We start from the raw sequence: 21,877 nt of genomic DNA, 5'->3' as shown, positions 1-21,877 counted from the left end.
AGCGAGCGCTAGGCACCCAACGCGATTTGCGGAAAATCCGTACACGTACCACGTCCGCAGCATAATTCGCAGTGGTCCATACGACAGCCATGTCAGCAACGCAATTGGCGCGGTTCCGTACAGCTGCCATGTCATCAAGCTGCCTTTGTCCCTTTGGGCCCCATCGGACAGGACCCCAGAAGTTAGTACAACTTATAAAAATTGCATGTCCTTGCATTTTTGGCCTCTCGAATTGGTTCTGCAAGTTGTCACAACTTCTTCTACATCTTTCAGCGGGGCTCTGACCTCTTTCAGTCCGGAGTTTGTCCTTAAAGTCATGCCACGTCATCACTTTATGGCACACCCCCCTCTTGAAAGAAATGTGATCGCCCTTGATTATGCCTGCAAAACCAACATAAGCAAGTAACCAGTTTAGTAGACACTGACTCTAAGTACCGAAGCACTAGACAACACATATTCAGTACTTGCACAAAGACGACTGTCACTGAATATTCACATGACATTCTCATCACTATCCTCATCGAGATCTTTGATGAGAATCCTGATCATCGTAACGTATTTAGCAATCACATCCAAATCTCACCGATCTCTAGCAGATGTCAGGATTGACTAGATCTTGTTACTATCATATCCACATAACCCCTCAGGTGAACAAAACCAAAATGCTGCAGTCATTTCGTCTTTCAACCATGCACTCTGACATCACACACATGAGAGAGCACATATATCAAAATCATTTAAGGAATTCCCATTAGCTTACCTTTCACTTTCCTTTCCTTGTGAGCCAGTATCTGTTCTGGAACGAGAATCTTCTCTGTCTCTTCCACTTCATGTTGCTCCTCATGCTCCCTATCCACCGGCACCTCACCTTTGACTCACATGAAATGCATTGTGAATCTTCCAAGTATCTTGTAGCTTCAGTCTGAAGAATACATCATTTATCTTTTCCCAAATCTGCAAAGGGCCATAGTATCTCATACACAACTTTGGAAAAAGTCGTTCCTTACCCTTTCGTTTCCGTAGGTGTGCCTTCTCAAACCGTAGAAGCACCCAATCATCTTCCTTCAAGCTTGAGACTTCTCAAGAGCCTCGCGCACCTCTACAAAGGTAGTCTCCAAATCCTGAACATACTGATCTGCTTCAAAAATCTTATCCTTGGTGCTCAGAATAAGTAGAACCTTCTTTGCACCCTCAATTATCTCAAATGATGCCTTCCCCATAGATGTATGCATTGTGTTGTTGTAGGAAAACTCCACCAAGGGCAAAAACTTCTACCACTGAGCTTTTTGATCAGAGATGTAAGACTTCAACAAGTCCAAAACTACTGAATTCACAACTCCGATTGCCCATCAATCTGCAGGTTGAAAGAGAACGAGAATTGTACCCGAGTACCGATCTTCTCCCAAATTGCCCTCCAAAACAAGCTAGAAAATGGAGATCTCTATCTAAAAACTATAAATTGAGGCATGCCATGAAGTCAAAACATCTGCGAGACAAGCAAGTGCCAAATGATATGGCTTAGCCGTCTTCTTGACTCAAATAAAGTGAGTAAAGTGAGACTGCCTGCTAAATAAAATCCATTGCTATACTTTCCCAAGGTCGGCTAGGAGAAGGTGACGGTTGCAAAAGTCCTGGTGCCTTATGCATGTCGAACTTGATGTTTTGGCATATCAATCAACTGCGAACAAACTCATCCATGAGCCTCGACCAGTAGAAGAACCGTTCCACACCTGTCAGGGTGGTCTCTATGTCGTGGTGGCCAGGAAAAGGTGGACAATGGCACTCTGTCAAAACCTTATTCCTCAGTGCTTGTGTAACACACAAGTTCTTCCGCATCAAATAGCCTTGCTTGAGTCAATAGCCCGTAACTACTTCGCCACTCTGCAACCGGTCAAAGATGTCTGTAAAATCGGGTCAGCAACTTCTACTTGAGAGTCTTGAAGGATGCAATCTCAGATGGTCCCCAAGTGAAAGAAACCCCTTTCTGTGTCAAAGTATATAGAGGAGAAACAATCTCCGCAAACTTTCGAATGAACCTCCGATAGTAAGAACACAACCCCAGAAAACTGCGAACATGACTCATGAACATTCTTCAAATCTAGCCAATCTCTGATGGTCTCAACCTTAGCCGCATCCATTTTGACACCCTCCGCAGAGACGATGTGTCCCAAAAAGTGAATCTCTAGTAAGAAAAACTCACTCTTATTTCCATTCAACACCAACGGATGTTGCCTTAGTGCCTGAAATACCTGTAGCAAATGTTGTTGATGCTCTGTCTCATTCTTAGAGAATAAGATGATATCGTCAAAAAAAGTGCCCACACATGACCTATACTCTTGGAAAATCTTGTCCATCATCTTGATAAAGGTTGCACGAGCATTTGTGAGACCAAAAGGAATCACCAAATACTTGTACAATCCAAAGGACATCCTGAAGGCGGTCTTGTATACATCTGCAGGAGCAATCCTCATATGATGATAGCCACTTTTCAAGTCGATTCTACTGAACAAGTAGAATCCTGTAACATGTCCAATATATCACCGATCCTGGGAGTCGAGAATCTGTTCCTGATGGTGACTTTATTGAGAGCCCTGTAGTCAATGCACATTCTCCAAGATCCATCTTTCTTTAGAACTAAAAGCATGCGCGAACAAAATGGTGAGCTACTGGCTAGAATCAATCCTTTTTCCAACAATTCTTTCACTTGGTTCAAACTTCATAATCTCTTCATTTTGGACTCTGATTACTCTGTAAGGTGGCCGGTTTGGTGGCATACTAGTAGCTTGGAATCAAATCAATTGTGTGATCTTCAGGACGTTGAGGAGGTAACTCTCCTAGTAAGACTTCTGAGAAACAGTCAACTTGAGCTTGCAACAACTCCTGTCTTTCTTCTCAAGGTCGGAGAAATTTGACATTTTCTTGTCATCTATCTCATTTAAAAACTTCGAGCAAACAAACAGACTAGATTTCATTAGCCGAAGCCGTTGTAAGTGGGATTGACTCGCCCTTCAATTTTACAACAAGTACTATCTCTCCACCCTTTTCATTCTTCAAGGTTTGCTTTTCTTGCCTTGTATAGTCGACCACCACGTTGTTCTTGTGGAACCAAGGGATTTCCAAAAGGACATCACACCCCTCCAAAGGCATGATATAGAAGTCCTCGTGCCCCAAATACCCCTGGCAATGCAACATAAGTTTACCAATGACAGGTGTAATGGCAACATCCCATCGAGGTGCTTCTAGAACTGCCTCAGCCGGTGGTCCCATTTCCTCTAGCGTAATTTCAAGTCGAGCTGCCAATTCAATCGATTTGAAGTTGACCTTGGCTCCTCCATCAAAGAAGATAAGGACTTCTTGATCTCGTACTTCGCCCCACGCTCTGCAAAGCTCCGTACTTTCATCCATTTGCTCAGGGTCGGTCTCCACGAAATCTGCTACCAATCCAACTTTTTGCCTTTCTCTTCTTTGCTCACTCGTTCGCTGCTCTAGAACTCTCAGGCTTGTCCTCTAGCTATTCTTTTGGCGCCTTGTTAAGGCACCTCGCTAAAACATGCCCGTGTTCTCCACAACTGTAACATTTACCCTCCTTGGACTATTCGGCTCGTTGTTCTGCCAACAATCGAGGGCCTAAAGGTCTCTTCTTCTATTGCTTTCCCTTCCTTTTGTTACTATAGATCGTATCTTGTCCGGTCCGAGATGTGACTAACCTATATGTGGGGTACGTAAGAGTGCCCCCATGCATTGCAAACCCTTTCTTTGCATGTCCCATCAATTGTTGCATGGACTCGGAATTCTGCAGTAAACAATAATATCATATCTCTTTCGGTAGACCACAGCAAAATCGCTCTATCTGCTGCTTGAACATAATATTCTTGACAGAAGAGGCCGGTAAGAAAGTGTCCCAAAATCTCTGACAATAAGTATCTAGAGTGTCTTCCTTGGTCATCTTCAAATGATTCCAAGAGGTAATCACATCATATGATGTCCGTATTCTTCAGTGAGCCATGAGGACGTAAACACTCTTTTGAATTGAAGCCACTTTGTTGGTGCCTCCCTCCATAGAAGCACGATAGGATGTGCGTTCCCCTTGACGTAGATGCCGCCCTGCAGACTTTAAAGTGCTCTAAATAGCGTCCATCGAAGTATGCAATGTCAAACTATTGAATAAAAGAGAGGGCTCTGTGAGTATCCTTGAAGCCAGAAAAAGTGTCAAACTTTATTGCTTGCCCGCCCTCCTTAAAATCTTTGGGTTTTCTCTTCCTATCCTCGAGAAAATCATACTGGTTGGCTCGAGAAAATTGCTTTCTCTTTGCAAACATTGGCTTATCAAACTCTGAACTATCCGAGGAAGAGGAATCCTCGTCCAAACCGTCAAAATACTTTCGAGAACTTCTTTGCCGCCTTCTTGCCTCTATTGTGTCTCTGGATCTTTCTCCTCTTCATTCCCTTTCTTCCCTCGTCACTAGACTCAGAGATCGAAGAATTGTCAGAGCTATCAAAAGATGAGGACGAGCTGGAATCATCCTCAAATCTATATACCTTCATAAGTTCATAATAGTCTGAACTCACGAACTATAAAAGGGGATAAAACACTCATAAAACTACAAAAGCAAGGGACACAAGAAAACGGAAAAAAAAAACACTAAATCACTTCATTTGCTACTAAACAAAACTATATAAACGAAACCATTACTTCCTTAAGAATGTTTTAAGAAAAGGCATACGCAAAATAAGTTGAAGCAGCTTACTTGGCTAAAACTTAAAACAAGAACTCAACTTTAAACTAAAAAGGATAAGACGTCTCAAAGACTTAATCCTAGAAATCGAACTCCACACAACAGATTCTAAAAGAACAAATTCTTAAGTCCTAATGTAAGCTAAAAACTACAAATGAATACTACTACAAACCTGCGAAGAAGAGGCTGAAAATAACCAGAGAAATACAAAGATCCCCAAACTTGACAATATGTGACCTCAACTTTGCTCCGTGTCCAAACAGTAAGAACAGATTATCATATTTATCATGCATAGCTTGGACGACAGCTAAGATATCCCTACTCACGTGGTCAGTGCCCAAGAGTAGGTGCAAGTTTGTATAAAACCAACCAGCTGAGTTTCTATCCCCCTAGGGAAATGATATGCATACTCAGCCATGATAAAGGCTAGCATTTGTCAACCTACCATGCCAAGTGTTCAAGCAGATTCAATGGTTTGGTCGGATGCAATGCCTAATGCATAAAGGAGAGCCACTGGACTCTATTGCCAACAGATCCACTAGGATTGTGAGAAGAGTCAACTGATTATGTCTTTGACATTTGCGGAGGTACTAAGTTGAGAATACTCTACCTGGTGACTTCTATATATATACTTAAGATTAACAATTGCAACAAAGATGTTAATTCTTTATATTTTAGTGTTATTCTCTATGATTTGATTGAGTGCCTAGATGTACAAGTCTGCATTATTTTATCTTCACTCACCAATAGATGATGATGATTCTAGTGTATTAGTGACATCTGTAAGCGGACTTGGATGCGATGACTGGATAGATCTAGTCCAGACAACGATGTTAATGTGATTGATCATTGCCATATATGACTAGTCTTTAACATGTCTACACAACGTCAACATCTATTGTTTTTGAGTGCTATGTCAATTGTGACAAGTGTAATTGACGGCGATCAGCCTACGATGTGCCGTCTATGGCCGTCTAGGCCTTCTTAAAACCATAAGGTGAAAAACTCTCTTAAACTGAGCTCAACTTAGAACTCCTTTATCCTCTTGAAGTGAGTTCTCTCATTGAAAACTCCTTGTTACCTTGAGCGTTTACTGCTATTAAGTCCTATCATATCTTCATGGCAACCCCTAACCTCTTAGGATCTTAGGGACACACAATTATCTTTGGCACTATAGTGCCTAAAATACCTAGACCAAGCATTTTATACTACTTGGTTGGACAACCCCTCTATCACCTCAAAGGCATCTAGTCCAAAACCACTAGCGCCAAAAGCTACTAGCACGTTTCACGGAATCTGTACACCTACCATGTCAGCAGCGCAAATCGCAGAAGTCCGTACAGTCTCCCATGTGGCACTGCAACACAAAACGCAGGCATCCGTACAGCTGCCATGTCATCAGGCTCCACGTGAATCTTTGTGTGTGCGGGTGTGGGTCCCGCTTTATTTAATTTCTTTAGGTCACTTGGGCCCCATCGGACGGGGTCCCATAAGCTGGTGAAAACTCCTTCTGTTGTTGCTTCTTCTTGCCACTCGACAAGGATCTGTAAGTTGGTTAAAACTCCTATTGCTGATGCCGCTTCTTAGGGTTTAGGCCCCTCGGACGGGGATCTATAGGTTGGCTCCATTCTTCAATGGCATGACACGTCAGCAATTTGTGACATCCCCCCTTCTTGAAAGAAAGTTATCCTCCACGATTATAGCAAATCTACAAAACAACTAAAGTTAGCTCAAAAATTTCTAAGGGTCATTTCAATGGTCATTCCGAGGGACGATCAGTTTTCTCATTTCAAATGGAGCTCTTCATATCCTGGATCGTCGGCTTCCCAAATAAATCTCATCCAATAAGGAGTCTCATTCCAGATTGGAGCTCTTGATATCCTGGGTCGTTTACTTCCTAGAATAATCTCATCCAATAAGGAGTATTCAATGGTTGGCACATCACAATGCAACACATGCTCACATATACATGTTACAAGACATAGAAATATAAAGTCGTTGATGCTCCCACCGCAAATAACCACAAGGGCGGGCCATGGGCTATTCAACGACTCCCTCATCACTCCTCTCGCAAATAACCTAAAAAGGTCCGGGCCATGAGATATAGAGGCCTTTTACAACCAAACGCCCCCCAGACCACAACCTGCGTCGTTTGGAGGTGCTGAGAGTAACCACTATCGAGAAATTTCAAGTTTTAATCTGCTAGGGTTTTTGTGGCAAGCCTTTCAGGATAGCCCACCCTGCCAGAAGCTACAATCCGAAGAAAGATATCTGAAGGCATGTACCTTCGGGTAAAAATTTTCTTGAAAGCTTGCCAAGTCCTTGGAGTGTGTGGCTTGGTAGCTATAGACTTCCAGCACTCCATGGCACTACCTCTGAGAAAAACAGTGGCTCGAAACATCTTTGATTCTTCTCTTGTTTATGGCTTATGCCCGGTAAGACAGAGCGATGAAGACGGGAGTGCGCCCGATGCGCGATGAAGTAAGGGTGGGAGTGACTAATAAGTCTGGGTCGGGACACAAAGATTCTTTAATAAAATTTCCATTAAACTTTGGAAACGCCACCTTGATATGTCTGCTCTTTGGTAGGACCGGTATGCTTTCAAAAAAGCACGCGCCTAAAGCTCTGATACCACTGTCACGAGACGTGCACCATGTGCCAACGAAAAAGAACAGACTGAGTAACTTTAAGCACTTCAAATAACAATTGAATTGAAAGAGATAGAGAGTGCACGACACACGAGACGGGGAGTGGTGGAGTTCCACCCCAAAAGAGCACTGGCCCCAAACTTTTGCGCCCCTTTCGCTATTTCTTTATATTGCTTGAACTCGGTACATCGCTCGTACATCCTGTGCACCTTCACATTGAAGCGTGCCGGAGAATGAGCCCTTGGCTTATATTTAAAGGCCCTTGGCCTCTCAAAATCAATTACATGAAAAGCTATCAACTCAAAAGCATCTGGTCCAAAAGCACTAGCGCCAAACGCTGCTAGCACGTTTCACGAAAATCCGTACATTTGCCATGTCAGCAACGCAAATCGCGGAAGTCCGTACAGTCCACCACGTGGTACTACAACACAAAACGCCTTCGTCCGTACAACTGCCACATCATCAGGCTCCACGCAAATCTTCGTGTGTGGGTGTGGGTCCCGCTTTATTTAATCCGTTTAGGTCACTTGGGCCCCATCGCACGGGGTCCCATAAGTCGTTGAAAACTCCTTCTGCTGTTGCTTCTTCTTTTGAAAATAGGCCACTCGGCAAGCTATGTAGGTTGGTGAAAATTCCTTCTGCTGTTGCTTCTTCTTCTGTAGGGTTTAGGCCCTCGGTCGGGGATCTGTAGGTTCGCTCCGTTCTTCAGTGGCTTGACACGTCAACAAGTTGTGACAACCAATCTTTAGCCTTAAGTTTTTACACTTAGGCTATCGTAAGGGTAATCTTCCCTTTTCTTTGTATCATCTTACTCTTAATCCCTTAAGGACATTATATGTCCTCAGGTAATACTTCTTTGTCACGTGTAGCAACCTCTTGGACTTCACTTTCTACCTCTGTTGAAAGTTGAGCATAAAAACGTATACAAAGTGCTCTCCGATCAAACAATGCATCCCATACAGTACAGCTTCATTTAAGGTCGCTCTGTTGACAAAGTCTTCTAAGGATCACAAATCCTATTCCATGTACAACCTTCGGATTATACGAGTTTTTGGACTAACTTATGCCCCAGCAACTTTCAATCAAATAATGGATAGCATCTTCCGTCCTCATCGACAATTCAAAGGGATCTTCTTTGGCAATATCTTGGTCTTCAAAGGGAACATAAACGACATTTCCAGATTCTTTTTTAAAAATTGTAGAAGCATAAACTTCAAGTTAATGCTAAGAAAAGTGAATTTTTCTTGGTTGAAATTCACTATCTAAGACACGCAATCTCTCATAATCAAGTGCGCATGGAGCCCGCAAAGTTCATGCTCTTTCAAAATGGCCGCAGTTCGTTTTTGGTCATGTCCAAAGTTTCCTTGGACTTTGTTCCTACTATAGACGTTTGGTCGCCAATTTATTCATGTAGCTGCCCCTCTCTTACAAGCTTGAACACTCCAAGCGAGAAATCAACAGCAACACACGAACAGATATTACAAAATCATTAGACTTAAATAGAGAGAGAGAGAGAGAGTCGACACGGCAGGGCAGCCAAGATGCATTGGCCCCAAACACTGGTACCCGTTTCGGTATTTCTTTCTAATTTCACTTCGCAAAGTACAACTCCCGAGGATCCAACTCTCTCCGAGATTCTACGTCCAAATGCTCTACGTAAGAGCGGCCCTCCAGGCACTTATAAACGTACAAGGGTTACTCAAAAGCAGAGCCCCAAGAGCACTCCGACGAGAAAGCATCTGCACCCAAAATCTCCACACAAATCTCCAAAAGCTGCAAGCGTGAAACGCGATGTAAGGTGCAGCGGAATGAATGTTTGAACTTTGCTCAAGATGAGTACTCAGAACTGTGCTCAAGGTTCCTTTTGTTCTTATGGAAGGGAGAGCCTTCCGTTCTTAGTGAGAGAGTGCAATGATCATAAACAAAGTGAATGGACACTGTGCGTGCAAGTGTATGAGACTGAGAGATAGAGAGAGAAGAGAGATACGACACCAGAGACGTTGTAAAACCCTCCTCCGAAGGCCCGACTCTTGTCAACGAGAATGGTCTACTATTGATTGCACAAACCGCTACAAAGTGGATGCATGTGACTGATGCAAGTCTAGGCTAGGTCGATGTCGACAACGGGGATGGCGAGACCCACCTAAGGGCTGAAATCTGCAATCTTTTATCTGCTGTCCAAAAATGCTATGGGCTGAAATCTGCTGTTGCCGACAACGCTAAGGAAAACGCTGATTCTGCTGGTCTTTAGGGCTGAAAATCTGCATCTATTGTAGGGCTGAAACTGATGGTCTTTTGTGGCTGAAAATCACCTTCTGCAATGGTCCAGAGGCTGAAAACTGAGGCTGTTCTTGCTAGGACCAAAAACGCTAGGCATGGGGGATCTGCTGGCGATGGCAAGGGCTGAAAACGCTGGTGTGCAGATTGTCGGCGGTGATGCAAATGCTGAAAAACGCTGCTATACATGGCTGAAAACGTTGGACTTCTTGTTGATGAAAACGCTAACTGAATCTGCTACTGCTGGCGTTAGTGGATGAAAACGCTAGGCTTTGGTCTGGATGGCGATGGGGCTTGCTCGGAAACGCCAAGGCTGATGTCTGGCGATGCTTCTTGACGAAAACGCTAGGAGGCTCTACTTGAGGTAGAATCGCCTAGAGTTGGGAGTCTTGCTTGAGAAGTTGCTTGTTGAGCGGTGGAGCTCCTACTGCTTCTTTTGCCATTTAGTGCTAGTCTAGGTTTGCTTATATACAAACTCACTCAATTTGCCCTACCTACTTTCCAACAAAAGTCACCTAAAAATAATAAGTGAAAAATGTCAAAAATAGGTAAAATAGGCTAAATGCACTGGAAAATTCCCTTGAAGGATTCTGATGGATTTTGATGGGAATGCTTATGATCATGCTGTGTGCAACCAGAGGATATGCATCTACACTAAGTGCTTGGGCATGCACGGTCTACTAATAGACTCACAAAAGTGCCAGATTACTTCTAAATCTAGACTGACTGGACTGACTGAACCCTTGTCGTGCTGTAGCTTGTCCACAGACACATAGGGTTGGATGTGTCACGTGACATCCCCTCCTTTTCAAAGTGAGGTACTGGTACCGAACTGTATGGCGTCGTGGGAGATCGCCAATAGCATCCAGAATCTTGGAAGGGACTCTTCGCCGGCCCACTCTGATGTGTGGGTCGTGCGGTACTTGAACTTCATAAAGGTCTGCAACCCTTGCTTCTTTGGGCCGCGCCGAAAGCGACACAAAGTCTTCTGAGGTTCCTTCGATGCTTCATTTTCGTCGAGAGTCATGCTTCTTTCTTCTTCTAGAAACTCCATGGCTGAAAATTCCTGAACCCATTTCCAACACAAAACCATGATCATACCCATTCCATGTAAAGTGAGTGAAAAAAATCTTATCTTCCTCAAAGACTGTGCATGCAATGTAGATGAACAAAGAGACGGAGTGCTAACCCATTCACCACACACACATAAACAATGAGATCAAATCTTTCTCTTGTGATCTAAAGCAATCGACTGTGGCAATTCACAACGGAAATGCCCATGCTTGGTGCTCATACTTTCATGTGCTCTTTCTACAACTATGCCATGCCAAGGAAGAGACATGGAATGTGACTTCCTTACATACATACTTTTCAGCTTTTCATGAATAATCCGCATATATTCGTGCTCATTCATGAATGAAACGTGCTCAACGTACAATATGTCATGCCTAGGAAAAGGGATCACATAAATACGCTGACTAAAATACAGGAAACGATCACGAATGAAACACTCGAACAATGCGTGCTGACAAATTATTCAAACACAAAGTACTTCCTATAAGGGTTCTTTGGACCTAGGCTCGAGAGCCAAGATCAGTTCTTCCTGAGGGGGTTCTTTGGACCTATGCTCGAGAGCCAAGATCGATCCTTCATGATTGATCAAATCTGCAACCAGGTTAGCTTCGCTAGAAAAAGCATCAACTAACACATCATCCTTCTTGTGAACAATCACATCCTTTTCATGCAAATCATCATGCTCATCATTATCATCCAATTCATCATGCTTATCATTGTCATTCAAATCATCATCATGCAAATCATGTGTGTCATGCTTTGGAGAAGAAGAGACTGAGAGTCTCCTTATCCTGAATCCTTTCAATCTTGTCTTGCATATTAGCAATGAGAGGGAGAATGAACAATGTTCTCTCCACGAATGACAATGGGAGAGTCACTTTTGGCATTGAGAGTTAAAGTGTTAGCCTCCCAATCAATGAGAGGGTTAAGATCACAAAACCATCAAATGCCCAAAATCATATCACATCCTAAGAGAGGAGAGACAAAAAATCTTCTACGGAAAGTAGCTTGTGTAATTGAAAACAACACACCAAGACACTCTTGCGTGATGAGAGAGTCCATACCGGGAACAAAGCCAGAGACCTCGAGAGGAGATTTTTGACTAACCTCTAGGCGGGCTCTCTCAACAAGAGAGGGACTGATCACATCATGCATACTACCTGGGTCAAACAATATGACAAAACGGTGCCCCGTCATATGACCATAACATTAATGAGAGAATCATCAATGGGAGGGTCGGAAGAAACTTGGGACACACTCGTATTGTAAGTGATTGCATTGACAAAGGAAGTGGGTTCGTTAGATTCATTAGAGTCAAGCTTAGGACATATTCTTTTTTTGTGACAATGAAAACAATGACCTTCCTTAGAATAAGTGCTTTGCTCTTCCGACGTGATGTATCCTCCTACAATTCCTTGTGCTACCTTTATAATTGGAGTGAGCTTAGGTTTAGCAATTGTGTTAGCCTTACCCTTAGGTTCATTGGAAGAATTCCTTTCTGAGAGACTGTTGGAAGATTGGTTAGAAGAGTTACCGGCCTTACCATTCTTACCGTTCTGAGGATTCTCAGAAGTCTGCGAGGTACTTGTGGAAGTCTTGTTCTCCTTAGCCTTTCCCTTGTTGTGCTTTATCTCTGTGCGAGAGCAATCGCTACCGCCTTGTTGAGATCGATTGGATCGAGCACCTCGACATCGTACTTGATATACTCGTCCAATCCATAAATGAGAGGAAAGAAACACAAGGGGAGGCTGGACAAGCCCTTCTTTCTTGGGATTCCTGTCACTCTTCAAAAAACAGAATTAGGAATCGACACGCCCAAGAGAACTTGGGTTCGTGCGACCGCAACAAACAAAAAAAATTATTGTGATTCTTGTGGTTCTTTCCTTGAGTGATACCGAACATTGCCAAAGCTCTGATACCAATGTGAGGTGCAACGGAATGAATGTTTGAACTTTGCTCAAGATGAGTGCTCCGAATTGTGCTCAAGGTTCCTTTTGTTCTTATGAAAGGGAGAGCCTTCCGTTCTTAATGAGAGAGTGCAATGATCATAAACAAAGTGAATGGACACTGTGCATGCAAGTGTATGAGATTGAGAGATAGAGAGAGAAGAGAGATACAACACCAGAGACGTTGTAAAACCCTCCTCCGAAGGCCCCACTCTCATCGGCGAGAGTGGTCTACTATTGATTGCACAAACCGGTACAAAGTGGATGCATGTGACTGATGCAAGTCTAGGCTAGGTCGATGTCGACGACGGGATGGCGAGACCCACCTAAGGGCTGAAATCTGCAATCTTTTATCTGCTGTCCAAAAACGCTATGGGCTGAAATCTGCTGTTGCCGACAACGCTAAGGAAAACGCTGATTCTGCTCGTCTCTCGGGCTGAAAATCTGCATCTACTGTAGGGCTGAACCTGATGGTCTTTTGTGGCTGAAAATCACCTTCTGCAATGGTCCAAAGGCTGAAAACTGAGGCTGTTCTTGCTAGGACCAAAAACGCTAGGCATGGGGGATCTGCTGGCGATGGCAAGGGCTGAAAACGCTGGTGTGCAGATTGCCAGCGGTGATCCAAATGCTGAAAAACGCTGCTATACATGACCGAAAACGCAAGACTTCTTGCTGATGAAAACGCTAACTGAATCTGCTACTGCTCGCGTTAGAGGATGAAAACGCTAGGCTTGTGGTCTGGATGGCGATGGGGCTTGCTGGGAAACGCCACGACTGATGTCTGGCGATGCTTCTTGAGGAAAACGCTAGGAGGCTCTACTTGGGGTAGAATCGCCTAGAGTTGGGAGTCTTGCTTGAGAAGTTGCCTGTTGAGCGGTGGAGCTCCTGCTGCCTCTTCTGCCATTTAGTGCTAGTCTAGTTTTGCTTATATACAAACTCACTCAATTTGCCCTACCTACTTTCCAACAAAAGTCACTTAAAAATAATAAGTGAAAAATATCAAAAATAGGTAAAATAGGCTAAATGCACTGGAAAATTCCCTTGAAGGATTCTGATGGATTCTGATGGGAATGCTTATGATCATGCTGTGTGCAACCAGAGGATATGCATCTACACTAAGTGCCTGGGCATGCACGGTCTATGAATAGTCTCACAAAAGTGCCAGATCACTTCTAAATCTAGACTGACTGGATTGACAGAACCCTTGTCGTGATGCAGCTTGTCCACGGACACATAGGGTTGGATGTGTCACATGACAGGCGAAAATGCCTACAACCTGCCACATCATCAGGTCAGCCTAAATCACGAAATTTTTGTATAGCTGTGCCACATGGCATGTCAGCGCGATTAATGGAAATCAGCTTCAGAGATCAAACCTTTGGTATTTTTGGGTTGGGTTCCGCAACCGGTGCTCATAAGTTCGTTAAGTTGATAGTGGTTAGGATTTTTAACCCCTAACCCCCTTTGGGCCATCTTTTGGGTTCATTTCCTCTTGTCCACTCGGCCATTTCTCTTCCAGTAGTGCGCACCACATCATCACTTTGTGACCCCCCTCTTGAAAGAATTGTGATCACCCTCGATTACGCCTGCAAAACATCCAAAGAACGGAAACTTTCTTCAGTGGACATTGACTCTATGTACTCATGTAGTACTAGACTCCACCAATCCAGCACTTTAACAAAGACATCACTCACCAATCAATCACATTTTTGTCGAGGGTCTCAGATACAGATCATGATCATTGTAACCATTTAGCAATCACATCCAAACTGCGCTGATCTTTTCACGGTTGTCTCCTAAATTAGAGAAGGTCTCTTGGATTGGAGATGGTCCTCTGGGTTGAGGATGATGGTCAGCCTGAATTGGTGTAGCTATTTTCTATTGTCATAGTCCAAACCTCAAGGGGAGGATTGTAAGGTGTGAGCTTTGTCCTATGTTGGTGTGTATCTCCTCTATCCTACTGGGATGCATATGTGGCATAAAACCATGTGGTAGCATATTGAAAAGGTACTCAAGGGTGTGGGTACCCATGGGGGTCATTATTAGAGGGTGTGGACTCACCTAGAGTTAGTTAATGGACTCCTAATGTGGCTTGAAAGGTTACCCACGAGTTTGCAGCTTGTATGGGCTGATTTGGAGCCTTTGTATGATGTCACCAGTGATGCCAGACGAGATGCCTTAGCCAGCTCTGTATAATGACCCTTTGTACACACTTTCATGTCGAACCAATCAATCTAGTTTTGCACCTACATTCTACTCTATTGTGTATTTAACATTGTCATTGGCATGTTCGCACCATGAATGCTTCTCTCTCTAATCCACCTTGATCCTACAGAGGGCAGCAAGCAAAAGCATGCATGCGCCCCTCTGTGGATAGCGGTACTTAAACAAGTCCTATAGTGGCTATTCAGACAGTTTTTCAGCTCTCTAACCCGTTCCTAACCCCAAATTCAAAAAAGGCGACCTCGCTTTGGCACTCCGTAAGCAAGCATATAACAGAAATAATGACTCGCATAGAGAAACACAGAACAAAATAGACAAATGTCTATGCCTACAGGTACATAAAGTTTCAGCCATTGGGCTAATGATGAGCATGCATTTCTTGCATCATAATAATTCCGGGATGGAGAACAATGCAAGCTGCCCTAGTTCATGTGTTTTTTAGAATCAATTGATAAATTGATAGAAAAATCTCCTAAAGGGCCCCATCTTCTGGTCCCAGCGTCGTGTCCCTCTGGATTACTTTTAAGTTCTATTTTGTGTGGATTCTTAAACAATATAATTGAATAGTTTCAAAAGTGTTTTAAGTGTTCACTTCCATTTCTGTGACACAACCCACGAGCTTGGTCTACACAATGTGCTCTACCCATCTATACATGCATGCCATACGTGTTCCATGGTCTCGATGTTTCATATGCCATGATAATTGGCTTTTGTTCTAGCTTACCTATGTGGATTATTGCCCAAGTGTTTATATGAGCACCAATTGACACTATCAAATGCTTATGGGGCCATGTTGTAAACACAGATTGCTTTTGATGCTTTTGGGGCACCTAGGTGTACAAGGGTAACCCACTCCGACATCATGTTTCTATGTCCCTTCACTCTATGTCCAATTTAGTTATTTCAAGTTGTTTGGAGTACGCTAAAGTTAGGGATCAATATATTCTAGGTTTCAATCTAGGAATGTGCATGATCCTACACTCAACTTATCTCTTTCATGTGACATGAAGTAATTGTTCTTTGTATGGCTGCCATGCTTGAAAATGTATGCACACTACTCTTCTCCCCCTCTTGGCTGACCGGTACTCACTTGTGTAGCTTGGCAGGGATGATAGTAGGACGCGGATTGGCCATGGCGTCCTCTTCCCTCTCATGCAGCTAGTTCTTGGCATCCCTACCATGGATGCAATGTGTCCAGATGTTGCCTACTACTGCCGTTCAAGCCCACCTCATGAGAAGAGGTCCCCTCAGAAAAGCAAGAGGGACAGTGTCACGAGTACGTGGCAATTGCTAACTTGAGTTGTTGGTTTCTTTTCGATGATTTTTGTTTAATTTTTGGGGCCCTCTTTTTTAAGTTGCAAATGGCCGGACATTGTATGGCCAGTGTGAAACAACCGACGGCCGAGAGTTTCACCCGCAGTCGAGAAGGGCAGGTCACCACGAGTTGGTCGACCAATCGGCACTGGAATCCGAGCAGTAAAAGGGTGTCTAGGCTCAGTTCAAAGTCATTTAAGCCCCTCGCTACACTTGTAAGTCAGTGGGTACTAGGGAATTAACTCAAAAGAGGCAAACTAGACACATGGCTACTCCAACCCATTTCAAGAGAGGGGGCTGATTTCAGCAATTGTGCTACAGTGTGTGAGCAGTGGGTGCAGGTGCTCACAACTTAAATGGAAAGCTTGCCTTCTCCCTTGCTCTATGTAGCGCGATGATTTGCTCTCGCGTATCTCTCTCTCCCCTTTGCACATACTGTAATGCCCCTCTAGTTGGGCTTCTCAGATGACTGGTCATGTACAATTATGGGGGGTTTTATGCGCGTTTGCCAAGGCAAGAGCCTTCTGTACAGGTTAATTGCTAATTCTCTTCAGGGATGCACGGTTCTATCGGGAAGGAGAGTTTTCTCGTGTGAAAACTCATCCGATTTGAGAGGGAACTGTGCCATTGCGTGCGGGAGCCTCTGAGACACGTGTAGACGTGTTCTGCCCAAAATGATGCGAAACAGAAAATTACAGCCTGCTGTGTTTTCCTGAAGGTTTAGGGTTTAGGTGCGCAGGTTTAGGTTTGACACCTAACCGGCAAGATATCGCCAGGGGAGCCTCAGGAAGGCCTTGGGTGCTTGTACAGGACAGTTTAGAGAGATTTCCTACGAGGAATCTCGTCTAATTCAAGGGGCAAGTGACCCTACAGGTGCGAGAGCTCGAGGGGTACCCAAAAAAGTGATCGGCACGCGAATCGGAGCGCAAAACAGAGAATTACAGCTTGCTGTAATTTTTTGCAGGTTTTTGGTTTTGGTCAGTTTTGATGCCTACAGGTCCCAAGAGCTTCAGGGAAGCTAGGAAATCACCGAACAAGTGTTTTGGCGCAAATTGGAAGCCAAAAACAAAGATTTCAACGTGCTGTAATTTCTCGCCAGGTTTTGCAAGTTCTCTAAAGTGCGTGGAAAGTCAATGTTTACTTGGGATTTTGTCTGTGGAGACTTCTACCGTGGTTATGCTACCGAAATCGGGTTAGAGTAGAGGAATTTCAGCCCGATAAAAGTGGGACAGCTTGTACAGTTTTACTGGTTTTTCTCAAGTATAATAAGAATAAAGAAATACCGAAAGGGGCGCCAGTCTTTGGGGCCAACAGGGTGTCGTTGTCTGCTTGGTAGCTGCCAGGCCGTGGTTTGTCTTGAAGTGTTGAATTCTAGTCACACGCTTATTCGTGAAGTTCCTTTGTGTCATAGAGTTAAAGTTTCCGGGTGAAAGCCAAAGTCTACCACCCTACGGGCCTGTTTCAGACAGCCGTTGAGAGAGCTTGCAGAGGTGACCAGGTGGCTCGGCCCTCATGTCTACCTAGGAAGAGGGATGTCTGTGAGGTCTACTGTCTAGCAGGTTTTGGCTAGGAGTCTCTAATTCTAGACATGCCGAGGTTACGGTTGGACACATAGTAGATACATGGTAATTTAATTAGAAAAACAAAGATATCAGGTGAGTGGGTGGATGGATGCTTGAAAGTGCTAACCTATGGATGGGTGAACCTGATGAATTAGGTAACTTTCCACTAGTTAGACGCAAGGTGTTTAGGATCTACGGCAATGTCGTTGGGAAAAAAGCATTGGTTCTTGCATAGACCATAGTCCTTGCCTTTATGGCAATTAAGGCCATGGCTTAGCTAGGAGGGATTCCCTCAGCTTTCCCCTATGAAGTAGAGCTAGGCTTGTTCTTACTACACGAGTTGAACAACTTGCAAACAAAAAATTCACAAGCCTCGCGGACTACTAAAACGAGCCTTTAGGCTCTTGGCTATGCATCTAACTAAGCCATTACATTCAAGCCGTGCTCTGAGCAAATTTTTAATTAGCACATTCCTTTGAGCTTCATGCCCCTACATGGATGGGTTGGAGGTGCTAATTGCAATCCGACCATGTCCAGATGAGAGAGTGCTTCATCATTGATGTTCAGGAGGGGCAGCTCTCTCGTGTACAGTGCAAGTCTTTCTTGGTCTCTGAGTACACTTTTCAGATGATCAGAGCTCTGGCACTTGAGGAGGCACTCTGAAGAGGCTAGAGGTTGTGGACTTTTGAAGCACGGCCTCTACACAGCTACATTGGGACCCTGGGGGATGGTTGTGTAGGAACCGCTCTACCACCCCTCGCCAGCCTAGGGTTTCTTTCAATATTGCAGGACTTGACTGTCAAGATTGATGTTCACATGGGAGGCCACTCGTTGTGGAGCACTAGCAGAGATTCTCGTGACGACTCTCGGCTAGTATCAAGGCTCGTAAGATGACAATGCCCGCCAGTTGCACACAGAGGCAGCAGTGGACGCTTGGTTCCCCCATAGTGGCAATCGCTCTGTTTGCATTGCATCTGGACATCCAGTGGAGACTCACTGTCGGTGCTTATGGAATTGCCGGCAGGCATAGTAAGTTTAGCTCAGGAATCCTCGTGCGATGGCTTCCATGTTCCCAGACATTGCCTTCACTTTTGGGCCAGCAGCGTGGTCAGCTAGCTCAAGACCAGCAGTAGGCTGTGAGACCATAGTTAAAAGTAAGGATTGAATTACCTCCATTCAGCTTAGTCTCAAATAAACTCCTAAACAACCCCAAATCTGCCCCCTAACCTGTCCTCAAACTGCACCAAACATAATCCCCGAACAGCCCTAAATCTGCCCTCAAAAGCCCACTTTTTCCCCCAAATGCCTACTTTTGCCCATTCCGCCCCGCGCTTCGCTGTTCCGCCCATTCCGGAACACCGTTCCGGTTACACCCCGTTCCGGAACGGCGTTCCGTTCCCATCTCCATTTCGGGAACGGGACTCGTCCGGAACGCCGTTTCGGAACGTTTGGGCTGTGTTCCCCCCGTTCCCTGTTACAGTGTGTGAGACAGAGCAGGACAGTCTAGCCATTATACTTCAGGCGGGCCGCCCTCAACAGTGCCCTATGCCAGATTTCTTGACAAAGGCAAGGGGCAGCCCGAGCCACTGCGGGGACAGTTTATGCAATCAGGCTGAAGCTTATACATACACTCAGAGGCTAGTATGACAGCATAGAGGGCAGCTCAGACAAGGTTAAGAGATGGTGCCAAGTGTTCACCACTTTGTGGTGGCCAGGACTTTCTTCACGATGGGCATGGTCTTCTTTGGGCCTACAGGCCTCCTTTTTGGCTTTCACCCCTCCCATTATGTGACATAGCCCCGGCATATATAGGTGTTCCATTCTGGGAGAGTCTCCCCTCATTGTACAGTGTTCCCTCAGGTTAGGGCTGATGTAGCCGATTGGGCAGATTCAAAAACTAATAGAGGAATCTTTTTTAACTATAGCAAAGAAATCAAACAATGCTTCAAAATTGATAGGACTAACAATAGTAAGCAAAAATCAAGCATACATGCCTTTTGTATTGACACGGTAACCTGTTCTTTTAATGAGCCCCAGCCAAGCAGGCCTCTTAAATCTGAACTCCAGCCAAGCAAGCCTCTCCATTCGTTGTACAGACACTACAAATAAATAAAAATAACCAGAGGTCAAACCATACTCAAAGTACTATGAAATATACCCAGATAACAGTACCTAACTAAGATGCATAGATCGAATGCACTGCACATTGAGCATGACTGATGATGATCAGAAACAGTGGTCATTAACCATAGTGATCCCATGTTGTACCCGTAACTTCAATACAGTAGCACACAAAATCAGAAAAGCGTGGAGAAAAATTAAAAACATGTCTTGAAGCAGGAACTCCTAAGATACAAACCATAATATATAGCAAGAAGGCATTCCCTTTTGTGGGGACCCCCTTGCGGGTGGACCTAACTCACAAGCAAAGATTTGAGTGGGTGCTTGAAAAAATCAAAACAAAAATGAGTAGGTGGGAGTATGCTCTTCTCCCATTCCCAAGTCGGATAAAAGTGATAAATGCCTTTATGATTCCTTATACTGCCTTCACTAGCCCGATTCTCATGATGGCTAAGTGTCACTGGAAAGAGTTCTTAAAACCAGTGAAAAGGTTTTTATGGAAAAACAACACAAAATCCACCAGGCCATGGCAATGGGCCCATTGGGAACCAGTTGCTCGGCCGGTGAATCAAGGAGGCCTCTGAATTCTCAACCCTGTGGACCATGCAGAAGCTTGTTGCACCAAATTTGTTGTTTCCTTGGTTAAACAGGATCAAGTTTGGGCTGTCATGATCAAAGATATGATAGAAGCAGCTAAACTTGGCTCGAAAGGGGGAAAGTGGAGAGGGGTGGAGGTTCATGACAAGCTGTTAGCCCCGACGTGGACTACCCTAAGACTGGGGGGCAGCACAGGAGAATTGGTAAGAAAATGCAATAGAACAGCAGGAGTCTTAAAGTGAGAGGAAAAAACCAAATACTTCAAGAACTCCATTTTGCATTGGTCCCCTTGGCTTTGCAAAGTTGTAGATCCGCCACCAATTCCCTATTGGATAGAGACAGCCAAGAAGCTGAATAATAAGGGTCTGAATCGATTGGGGCACTTCTGGAACAGTGACAACAAGAGTTGGAAAACCATTGACCTTCTAGTTACCCAGTACCAACTAAATAGCTTGGAGGTCTTGTTGGTCCACAAAGTGAGGAAAGAGCTTGACAATATAGTGATGCCTATCTGTGATTTGGAGTTTGACTGGAATGCCTGGAAGCAGTCTCTTCTGGAAACCCCATCCTAAATCATTTACCGGACAATGATGCATAAGAAGAATTGGTCTAGCCCCCTTAGCAAGATATGGAAAAAACAATGGCCGGAGGAAACATAGGAGCAAGTAATGGAGATCGTCTAGAAGCCAAAGGTTCCGCAGCACATGAAGGTATTTTCGATGGAAGGTAATTTGGGGTGCTCTACCGACGTGGGTGAAGATTCAGGAAAGAGGGATTGGGTCGGATCAATGCTTGGGATGCAGGTTGGCTAGTGAAGATCTGGCTCACCTCTTCATGGATTGCCCAACTATCAAAGGCCTCGCAGGGAAAATATGTAAGTAGGTCCAAAGAACATGGAAAATTGGTTTTTACAAGACTAATCTTTTCCTTCGAGGGAAGAATTCAAGCGGTCCTGCCATCCTCATTAGCACTCAAATCGTCAGGTATGTCTTCTTACATAATGTATGGCAGACAAGGAACCGCTGTGTGTTTGAAGGAGGTCTTGAGGTGGCCAGCTTCGCAGAAGAAAGCAAAGTGCTAATATGGACGCTCGGACGCAAGCAACACTCGGAGGATTGGTCTAGGACTACTTGTGCCTTGTTGACAGCAGAGGGCATGAAACCGGCCTGTTCAATCCAAAAAGGGCGGTAGACTTTACTTTAAACCTTGATTTAGCTTTCACCCATTTAATTTGTCGTCCACTTTACTTGTACTTTCAAGACACAACAAAGGGGAGAGGGATACAGGCTGCTAGATTTGGGTGTGTTATTTTCTGGATGTGTTGATATTTGGGTTTCTCAATAAGGACATTGACAATACAGACTGTAAGTCACCAAAGA

General features: G+C 44.3%; 1 protein-coding gene across 1 annotated transcript in view; it reads right to left on the bottom strand.

Annotated features, from left to right (window-relative positions):
* LOC147454980 (E3 ubiquitin-protein ligase SPL2-like) overlaps positions 1-21,877 on the bottom strand; it is a 106,567-nt gene that overhangs the window by 31,698 nt on the left and 52,992 nt on the right. The window contains exon 2 of the mRNA XM_086516828.1: positions 19,775-19,879. Coding sequence (XP_086372954.1) covers positions 19,775-19,879 — 105 coding nt within the window. The remainder of the gene's footprint in view (positions 1-19,774; positions 19,880-21,877) is intronic.

The sequence above is a fragment of the Adiantum capillus-veneris genome, chromosome 7 (genome assembly GCF_014529385.1).
Source record: "Adiantum capillus-veneris isolate H3 chromosome 7, ASM1452938v2, whole genome shotgun sequence".
Taxonomy (NCBI): Eukaryota; Viridiplantae; Streptophyta; class Polypodiopsida; order Polypodiales; family Pteridaceae; genus Adiantum; species Adiantum capillus-veneris.
Note: the sequence above shows the minus strand (reverse complement) of the source record. Positions and strands in the feature narration are given on the sequence as shown.